The sequence below is a fragment of the Adiantum capillus-veneris genome, chromosome 29, assembly GCF_014529385.1.
Source record: "Adiantum capillus-veneris isolate H3 chromosome 29, ASM1452938v2, whole genome shotgun sequence".
NCBI classification, from domain to species: domain Eukaryota; kingdom Viridiplantae; phylum Streptophyta; class Polypodiopsida; order Polypodiales; family Pteridaceae; genus Adiantum; species Adiantum capillus-veneris.
This window is the reverse complement of record NC_140959.1, coordinates 44,521,034-44,531,585: the sequence shown is the minus strand read 5'-3', so window position 1 is coordinate 44,531,585 and position 10,552 is coordinate 44,521,034. Positions and strand designations below refer to the sequence as shown.

Below are 10,552 nucleotides of genomic sequence, written 5' to 3'. Positions count from 1 at the left end.
TTGAAATTTGAGGGGTAGTTTGAAAATTTTCCCAAAATTCTAGAACCATGTGTATTACTATCATTGCAAAGCGTTATGTGATGGAAGACATCTGCTATTCGTCTTCTACGGCATGTTAGAGATAGATCAATAGATTTTATTATCGTCTTCAAAGGTCAAATATGGCCTATGGAACCAAAGTTACCTATGATGTAGTATGTGTGTGGCTAATGATGATTCCCAATGATCCAAAATTGTAGTGATGAGAGTCGCAATGGAGATCCCACATTGTGGATGGAAGGAAAGTGTGTAGGTCTAAGTCATGGTTGAAAATGTGAGGGAAGCAAGTTTGGATGTGACCAAAAACTAGTAGTGTGTGGTACTCAGACTCTTGAACTTGCAGTGAGCATAATGTGTACACGCAATTTGATCTCCATTGCCCCAATTCCCTATCTCGCATCGAAGGGAGTGGGAGCTAAGCCAAACGGCTGCGATAGTGCGCATTACTGACAAGGGGATAAGCTCAAGCATGTAAGGGTGAGTACATTTTCCGTTTTCAGCAAAGAACGTGGTTTTGTAGTTGGGGGCAATATGGGTAGTGTAATGTATTAAGCTTGACCAACCGGATACCTCCCAAGCCATAATACATAGGGGTTGTAGAAAATCTTCATTCACTTGGGTGTCAATTGAGGCATCATGTAGCAAGTGTAATGCATCCCTTTTTATGTGTCTTTTCAAAACTTTTTCTTACTTCCCATGCAATCGTGGGTAGTTCATGTGAAGGGGTTTTGGTGCATCTTTATCATGTATTCCACAACCCTTTCCATGTTCATAACCTCAATTGCAAGAGATCTTGGTTCAAGTAGTAGGAGAATATATGGTGCTTATGTCTTAACTTGGAGAAATTTTGTAAGAAAATGCTTTTAGACATTCTCAAACTCTTTCCAAGTAGACTTTGAGATTCTCATGCCCCACACTTCAACTCCATAAAGTAGAACCTGTGTCACTAATGTGTCAAAAAGGTACTTCTTGATATCCCAACACTTGATGTTTCTTGTATTACACATGTTCTCAACTTTCTAATATGCTCTCTTTTTGGCTTCCAAACGATGCATTGCATATCATGCCACTTGTGATTGGCCTGAACCTCAACGCCAAGGTACTTAAAGCTCTCAACTACTTCAAGTGTCTCATTGTTGTACACAATGCATGGATTCTCCTTATGGTTGGTTTTCATAAGGTTACTTTGAGGCTTCTTGGCCTACTTGTGGGAAGGATCTCTAAGGTACAAGGGGTGAAACTTGAGGACCTTGGAGGCCTTTGGTCAAAAATGTGCTACGGACTCAACTGCTTGTTGGGTGGGTATGTTGGTTACTGTTTATAATGTGGCTTGTTGCATTTGATAGCATGCAAAGGGTGTAACCCGATTAGATCCATCGCTACTTGAGGAGAAATGCAATATTGGTCAACATTTTAATCACGTACCTCCTTCATTGGACTCCAGATGTTGGATCCATCGTATCCCTCCACCCAAAAGTGGTAACAAGATTTGACATGAAGGCTAAATGCTCTATTACTAGCTTAATAAATGCTACCTTCAAGTCTCTTCACATGGGTCTTCCCAAAGTCTCTATTATTACCACTACCTCTCAAGTCTCTTCACATGGGTCTTTCCAAAGATAGATAATGTAACCTTCCTTTTGCAGTTGTCACACAAAAAATTATTTTGAGATTGGAAAAGGTGATTAGTGGGATTAATGATGATTAAATGCAGAGGTTAGGGGTTCCACAAAAAGATCTTGTACAATGCTCCAAGTACACACAACTATCTGCTTGAATATGAGATCATAGGAAAATTGATTGAAGGTCCTAAATCAACTAAAATTACCTCCTAAATGCAAATTCTAGTCATTAGGAAAAGAATGGAGTCTAGGAGGGCCTCTTTGTTTGGTAGTTTAATGTAGGCAAACCTTTAGTATTAAGAATAAAATCAAAGAACAACTTTCGAATACAAACAACAAAATGGCTAGTTTATTTGAATTCAAAATTTCCCCCCAAAATAAAATCTAACATTTAGCAGGCAAAAGTATATCATGTAACATACCTATGGAAAGAGCTCGACGTGTTCATTCCAGATCTATAATCTCCGCTCAAATCGGAGATCATATATAGGAGTTATGGAAGGTCGAAAATCATAAATTTTTCCACCCTCTTTTTGTGGGAAAAGTGCATCTTTTGACCACTGTTACACATCTCGTACACACCCACCATTCTTGCACACATGACATTCATCTATTTGTCAAAAAGTTAATCACCTCTATAATCTCATGGAAAAGAAAGAGGCCTTCCTAGACCCCATCCTCTTTCTAATGGCTTAACTCAATCTCCTAAGGGATTTTTTAGAGATCAACTATGCTAATTAGGATCCTAACCAAGTTGGCGAGTAGTGGCCCAAGGGATTAAGCCTAAGATCATGCTAAAATAAAATGATTAGTCATTGGAATGAGTTGGTCACTTTTAACAGCTATTCCAAGCTAGAGACATGGAGGTAATCAAATCAGATCAGATCAGATGGTCAAACTTCAAGTACGAGACAAGAGATTGAAATGGAAATATGAAGACAAGAGACTGCAGCTGATGTATATTCAGATACTAAAAAATGTTACAATTGGCACAAGATAGAGCTATAAAAGAGCTAAATGATGGTCAAAGAAAATGCTCAACGATTACAAAAAATAAATCTAGACTCGAAGATGACCAACACACAAAATGAAGTAATGGGTATTATTTATAGGTACCTTACCCTCATCCCCTGCCATGTGTAGTGAATTCCCACCTACAACACTTAGGGCGAGATCTCATGCTCCAAAAGAAAGCAAGACCATAGACAAGCTAAAACACGTACAAAGGGAGCTTGCACATTAGGCTAAGTTGAAAGAAGAGGAACAACCCAAAAGCAATGGTTATGGTAGACATTATAGCAAAAGCCGTGGGTATGGTAGACATCATGGTTATGTTGTGATGAATGTTGAGACAAAAGCAGGAGGGATTGAGATGATAGACATCCTAACAACCATAGTGGTCTTTCAGAACATGTTGATTATAGGATCTACCAAAGATTCTTGTGACAAGGACTTGAATACACTATTTATGTTTGAAACAAGGTCTCACCATTTATGTCCACTATGAGCTGCAGAGAGGGTGTTAAATTTTATAGCATCTCAAGTAAATAGCCCAATATGATTCGAATATTTATTTTGGATTTAGGTATTTATGCTACTTATTTTTCAAATCCTAGGTAGGGCACCTTGCTAAGGTGAGTATATAAGCACACCTAGCCTCTCTTGTAAGATATACTAATTCATTGCCAAGGTTGGTTGGTTTAGAAGTCAGTCTCTCTCTCTCTCTCTCTCTCTCTCTCTCTCTCTCTCTCTCTCTCTCCCCCCCCATTGGTTCATGGCTTCCACATTTTCAAATTTGACAATCTGGACTCATGTATCTGGCCAAGAGGAGCTAGAAATTGAGCTCAATGAGGATGAATCAAACTCCTTCTCAAGAGGGAAAACAGGGACCAATCTTACAAAGTCCTATGCTACAAAATCTTAAGATAATTCTTTGGCTAATAAGTCTATTGATATTTCTAGTCATTTTGTTGTGTTGTAATAGTACTAGAGTGCACTAGAGTTCTATCTTTGTTTGCAAAGCCTTTGTAACCCAAGAAGCTTTGTATCTCTCTATATTTATGTGCACTTGAATATAACTACTTGGAGAGAAACCTAAGAGATAAGTTTTCAAATAGTACTAGAGTGCACAAGAGTTCTATCTTTGTTTGCAGAGCCTTTGTAAACCAAGAAGCTTTGTATCTCTCTATATCTATGTGCACTTGAATATAACTACTTGGAGAGAAACCTAAGAGATAAGTGTTGAAGTAGTATGCACCATATACACCCTCTTGGAACGTAATAACTTACAAACACATTGGAAACTCGTATGCCATTAGCATATTCCAAACGTTGGAACCATGTCCTAACAAAAATGCAAATCCAGAAACAAAAATAGAGAGACTCCTGTCAGCTTCTCAATCTGTAACAAGTGGTTGGCCATGCCGAGTACCTTTGCCATCTTGAGTTCAATTCTCAATGAAAGAAAATTTTCAATGGGCCACGATGAGTATCTTTGCCGCCTTAACTTGTCTTACTATAGTTGGACGACTTACCAACCTATGAGGCCTTGCTTTTGCATGATATATTTCCCCTCTCAAGTGCGGCTCATAGCCATTGTGCTTCTTACGCGATCGATGGAAAAATCCATAGTGCACATTGTCTTTGGAGTAGCTTCCTCTTGTGGTAGCATACCACCCAACTTGCAAGACCGTGCATGATGCCATAACAATCGAACCTTAGGAAGGGCATAGTTTGACTTGCCCTGTCGGCCACATCACTAGTGTAGTTTTGCGTCACCTAGTGCCATTATTTCTTTGAACTTAGCATGTCATTCCTTATGGATAGCCACCTTCATCTTGCTCTGATCTTGCTTTGCATGGGGCAATCCCTTAGGGTGGCCATAGGGAACTCTTTGGGCGCCCACCGTTTGAAGAAGTGAGAAAAGAAGAAGCCCCAACCATGGCAGCTCTGTGAGCACATTGCAAGAGAGAGAAAGAAGAGGTTGCTTGCACTGCTACAAAGGGTTTGAGAAGCTGGTGCTAAAACGAAAAACGTTGCTCATGCCACAAGCATCCTCTTTGGTGCCATAAGTGTCGTCTTTTGTGTAGGTTGGCGATAGCCCCCTTTCCCTCCCAAGGGATCCTTCATGGTGCTCCATGCTCATCTCTTCCATCTTGAACCTCTTAACAAGGGGGTTTACCCATGCCATGGTGGCAGAGAGAGAGAGAGAGAGAGAGAGAGAGAGAGAGAGAGAGAGAGAGAGAGAGAGAGAACATGCATGCATACATCATGCTAGACCCCTGAGCTCTCATACCAATCTAAGACATCGGGTAACTGCACATGCAACTCTCCACCCAACCTTGCCATATATCCGGGCTCTTAGCTTGCTAAATATGGCACCCCTAGACCGGATGTGATTTTTGTCCCTTGGCCTGACATCTTGAGTGTTGATTAGTCACTTCATTAGTCTTTGAGAGATGACTTGCGACCAACTTGAAAGTATAGAGACATTACGTTGCTCAAATGAACATGAATTGGCTTCAACTATATCCATCAAAGCATATTTTCCTCTATCAAAAAAGGGGGCTTAATTACACCCTAACAAAACTACCTCGGCTCAATCAGACCCTATCACACCCGTGGCATTTCATGTGGACATAATTGTGCTTATATGGATGTAAATTTATGCAATTTATTTTGATTAAGTTGAATTTAAACTCTATAATATTACTATAATCGTAGTTTGATTCAGTTGGTTCTAATTTGGCCTCAAATTTATTTTGATTAAGTTGAATTTAAACTCTATAATATTACTATAATCGTAGTTTGATTCAGTTGGTTCTAATTTGCCCTCAAATGCTACACATTCAAATCTCAGCTCTGCCCAATTGAACTTATAAACCACACTTCATTATTGTTCTAAGGCAACCTTATAGTCATGAAGTCATTTCCTTGGTGGGTTATGAGTGCCTGCAAGATGAAAGAATTCTTTTTTTTTTTGCACTTAGTCTACCTATTTATTTCTCCAAGGATCCATTTGTAAATGAATGAAAAATAGAATATGACTTTTTTTTTTAAATTAGACAAAGTGTAATTGAGTGCAACAAATCTCACCTAAGGCATTACAATGCAAATAAGTCCCATTAAGTGCAATCAAGCAACATCTATTTTCAATCAAGATGTGATAAGTGTACCTAAGTGCAATTGAGTCCAATGAAGGGAAAACCACAATAATTGGAATCAGCTAGATTACGTGAATTCAAGTTAAAGAGTTCCATTTAGTACAATCAAGAAATATCTAATTTCAATCAAGATGTGATAAGTGTAGCTAAGTGTAATTCAATCCATTGAAGTGCAAACCACAATAATTGGATCCAGCTAGATTACTTGAATTTAAGCTAATAAAGAATCCCATTAAGTACAATCAAGCAACATTTATTTTCAATCAAGATGTGATAAATGTATCTAAGTGAAATTGAGTTCGATGAAGTGCAAGCCACAATAATGGGATGCAAGTAGATCACTCGAATTCAAGTTAAAGAGAATTTGAACCATTGCAGTTTTCAAGAGGCTTCAGTTGTGTGCATTTTCAAGCAATTAAGTTTAATCAAATGAATACAAATGCTTCCAAACAATAGCATTTCAAATAAAGTTTTGTTAGACCCAAATTGAGTAATTAACAACTAGGTTTAGATGCATCAAATGAGTGGTATTGAAACAACTTGAATTAAATTGCATCTAAGTATGTCAATTAAATTTCAATTGTGTTCAACATAGAGAACTTTGGTCTTAAATGATTTAAATTGGGTGCAATGAAGTGTAACAAGTTGATCAAGAACAAATGATACAAAAACGATACATGACCTTGATTTTGATTGGATGTACGTATAACTTCATTCATATAAATCCAAAGTGTGAAGTCAAGTTTCATTCTATGGAAACGAGTCTCACCAACAAAAAACTGACATAAGTTTAGAGGTGCCAAACTAAAAGGTGTTGGATCTACTTGATTCGGGTTTGGTACAATAAAACCTAAGTAGTTGTAATTGTGTGCAATAAAGCATAATATGTTAGTCTACAAGGATTAATTGAGTGTAATTATAGCCTAAGTATATCCTGTGATTCGATGTAATTGAATGCATTTGGATGAAATTAGAATTAATTGAGTGCCATTAAACTATAATTGGTGCCATTGGGACTCATGTATATGAATGATGTGGATGTTTTTATTTGATGTATTTACATTGATTTTATTTGAAACATTTTTATGAGAAGATCTCAATTATCTCTGTAATTGGCTTAAATTTACTTACTTTTACTTAATTAAATGTTAATACTATATATTTATAATTTCTAAATATACAAGCATACTCTCAACAAATATGGTTTGACAAGTTTGACTCATTGGGAACTCTTACCCAAATGTTGTATTTTCTACCAAAAGAGAAGATCAACTAAGATTGTTGAAAACTTTGAAGAGATATAGGTTTTTAATGCACCCCATCGTATTTTGGCCTTCCACTTTATGGCATAATATACAAGATGTAGGTGTTTTGATGTAATAAACTTATACCTTGACTCTTGTTGTCCAAGCCTATGGTCATATTTTGAAAATTTAAGGAGACTTTTGAATAATCAACATAATGTGGACTTGTAGTGTATCCAAATTATATATGCACGGGGATCTTTTCTTCGTATATGTTATGATTTAATTTGTGTTTAGGATTTTATCATTCATATTCTTTGGAAAAATATGCTATGACTATTCAAAAAATTTACGATAATATTCATCATCGTATAATATCTTTTACTCTTTTAAGAGAGGGTGTACAATTGTGACATTTGCAAATCAATGTTTGTGTGTGTGAGATAACATGTTTTCCTTCACTTTTATGTATAGCTTTTTCTACAATTATGAGATTTTATGTCGTTCTCGTACTTATTTACATTAGCAAAATAATATATCAAATAAAAAACTTGCATGATGAATAACTATGATATTCGTCAATAGTTCGTTGTTTAACTATGCTTATTGAATTTTTGCTAAAAATGAAATTAGGAGCTATTAAAGAATTATTTGATCCATAGTAAGTGAATAATTACCAAAGGAACTACCCCTTTGCTTTATAGGAATTGACAAACTACCATATGAAGATGCCAAGGAGCTAGCTACTATGTAGGTGTTAATTAATTTACTAGATGAGTATGCCCAAGAGCAAGTTGCTGTATATAAGTTTGTGACTTACTAGATGAGTAAATCCAAGAGCATGCTCTATATAGAAGTTTGTGACTTACTAGATGAGGACGTCACTCATGCACATGACACTTCCTTTGGAATTCATTAACATCATCAATCAAGATAGACTTAGCGAAGCTATATTATTGACACTTAACACCTTACCCACTAAGCTATCCTCAATAATACTACCTTATTATAATTGGGTCAAAGAGAGGTTAGACCATTATTTCATTTGAAGCAAAAAGTCTTGACCATCTCTCTCTCTCTCTCACTCACACACACACACACACACACACACACACACACACACACACACGTTCTGGGATTATCAAGACAATAGGGTGGATAAACTTAAAAGCTTGGTACATATGAAGACTGTTAAAAATGAAGGTATAGACGGTGTAGCCTATGTATGGCATAAAGTTGTTGGTTATTCTCTCTCATCATCGTCCTCACGAGTTGGTTTGAGTGGGGCTTTGGTTGAAGGTTTATAGTTTTCTTCAAAACCCTCATTTTGGGAAGGGGACTTATGGGCAGGGCCTTCACTGCTAGGCTTGCCATGGGAGGCTTGATAATCATGAAGATATGCCTGCGCTTTGTTTGCATACTCGCCATAGCCCCTCTTTTCAAGGTTCCCATACTCTGATGCTGCACCCACAAGGTTCGATGCCGCACCGGCGACCTCACCCATGTCTGCCTCCCCTCTCACTTTAGCTGCCTCCATCAACACTTGTGCGCTAGCAAGAACATCACCATACCCAGATTTTGCAGTTTTTTTCTGGTCATCTTCGTCTTTGTCGATCGATGCACCGCCGCTTGGCTTCATGGAGCCCTGTGCTCCGGCCAAAATGCTCCCCAACCCACCAGAGCCTGAGGATTTGTGAGCTTTGCCTTCATCCATGGATATGCCATCATCATCATCACCCTTGGCCGGCTTAGTCGGTGGCTTTGCTGATCCCATAAATGTTTGTGCGCTGGCGAAGAGGTCCCCATACTTGTCCTTGGAGCTTGGGGGTTTGTCAGTGCTCTCTTCATCACTAGGTTTTTGCATGCCCTTCATCATTGATTGGGCATCTGCGAGTAGATCGCCATAGCCTCCGGAGCTCGTGGGTTTGCGATGTGCTCCATCTTTGGAGGGGGGTGGTGCCCCTTGATCATCAGCTTCAGAGCTCAGAAAGGAAGAGGCTTTGGAAAGAAAGCTATCCATGGTACAATCTCTCTCGCTCTCTCTCTCTCACACACACACACACAGAAACACAGAGCAGCAAGTGGAGAAATGCAATGAACAAGAAGGACCACTCTGATGGATATTTAAGAAATTTGATGATGAATGGGTGAGTGCGCCATCTTATCCCGTGTGCATAAAGTGTTTCCCAACATCGTGCTTTCCCATCACCGTCAACCCTCATTTGTCCCACCGTCAAAACTCTAAAGTTCCATCAGCTCAGACAAAGAAATATCAACCACTGCAATTGGCCCCAAGGTATTCTTTTCTCGACATAAAATTTCCCTTTGCTTTGCAACACTGTTCTAGAAAGTCTTTTTTCCTAAGCGGCCTGGTTTCCTACTTGGGCATATGCAAACCGGAAATACTAGTAGAAATTTCCAAATTTGAAGGATTTTCGTTAGTTTTTCTCCCCCCCCCCCCCCCCCCCCCCCCGCAACCATCATTTGCAACCGGCTAATCTTGATTTTCAACTGGCCAAGGTTAAGCTGAGGCACTCCTTTCCCGTGCTTTGCAACCTCTAAAATCACCATGTCATTATCTCAGGCCTTTTCACACGGGGGCATGCAAAGCGTGGTCAAGCTGATATGGCACCCCCTCATTCGTACACAAAAACCGGTGTTTTGGGACTCAAGGCTTTGCTAGATGGCTGGCCTCACAAGCCGGCCAGCTTTCCAAAGTGATGGCCTTCAAAAAGCAGCGTTCGAGCGTACGGGACACGTCTTGAACTCTGACATTTATTGTGCAAGACGACCAATTGGCCTCCCTCTATTGGCTGAATCAAAGGGCCATCTTATGAGTCAGAACCTAGCATGACTCAAGCACATGTACGCATCCAACAAACCCCAATTGAGTAGGCGGCCTAGTGTGATGGGGGCCTCACATTGGGTCCCTCAATGGGGGATTTAGTGCCCAAAATGCGGTCCAGACATGATCTCTGTCGTCGCATCGCTTAGTAAGCTAGGTGTAAACTAAGGATCGACAAGCTAGGAGTAAACTATCATGAATCACAAAGTAAACTATGGCGTAAACTAGGGTAGTGCATAGTTGCCATGCCCACATGGCCATGTGACATATGATATTGTGGCAATAAGGCCTTCCTGTGGAGACCATGAGGTCTCGAGTTCAACCTCGTGCAATGCGAGGGTGGTGAACTAGGGATAAAAGGGGTGTGGTGATCTAGAACATGATCTGGGGACTGTGTGAGATGGTGAGGTCGATGGCACTCCACATCTCCAAATGACACTCGATGATTAAATAGACTTTCACCTTTGGTTCACCAATCTTCTTCTAAATGTGAGATAGCTGTCGATATTTTTTTAATGCCTAATCTCAACTATAGGTCCTCACTAGTAGACTCCTCGTGAAAGACAGTGATGAGGCATGGCAATTAAGACCCTTGAAAGGATCAAGGCCTCTAGTTTCATTTGTCTTCTAGCCAAATCA

The 10,552-nt window shown here is 39.2% G+C and overlaps 1 protein-coding gene across 1 annotated transcript; it reads right to left on the bottom strand.

The window, feature by feature from the left end:
* Positions 1–8,206: 8,206 nt before the first annotated feature.
* LOC147419115 (uncharacterized) lies at positions 8,207–9,171 on the bottom strand. The gene has a single exon (XM_086505650.1). The coding sequence runs from the start codon at positions 9,086–9,088 to the stop codon at positions 8,312–8,314; it is 777 nt and encodes a 258-aa protein (XP_086361776.1). The 5' UTR covers positions 9,089–9,171; the 3' UTR covers positions 8,207–8,311.
* Positions 9,172–10,552: the final 1,381 nt, after the last annotated feature.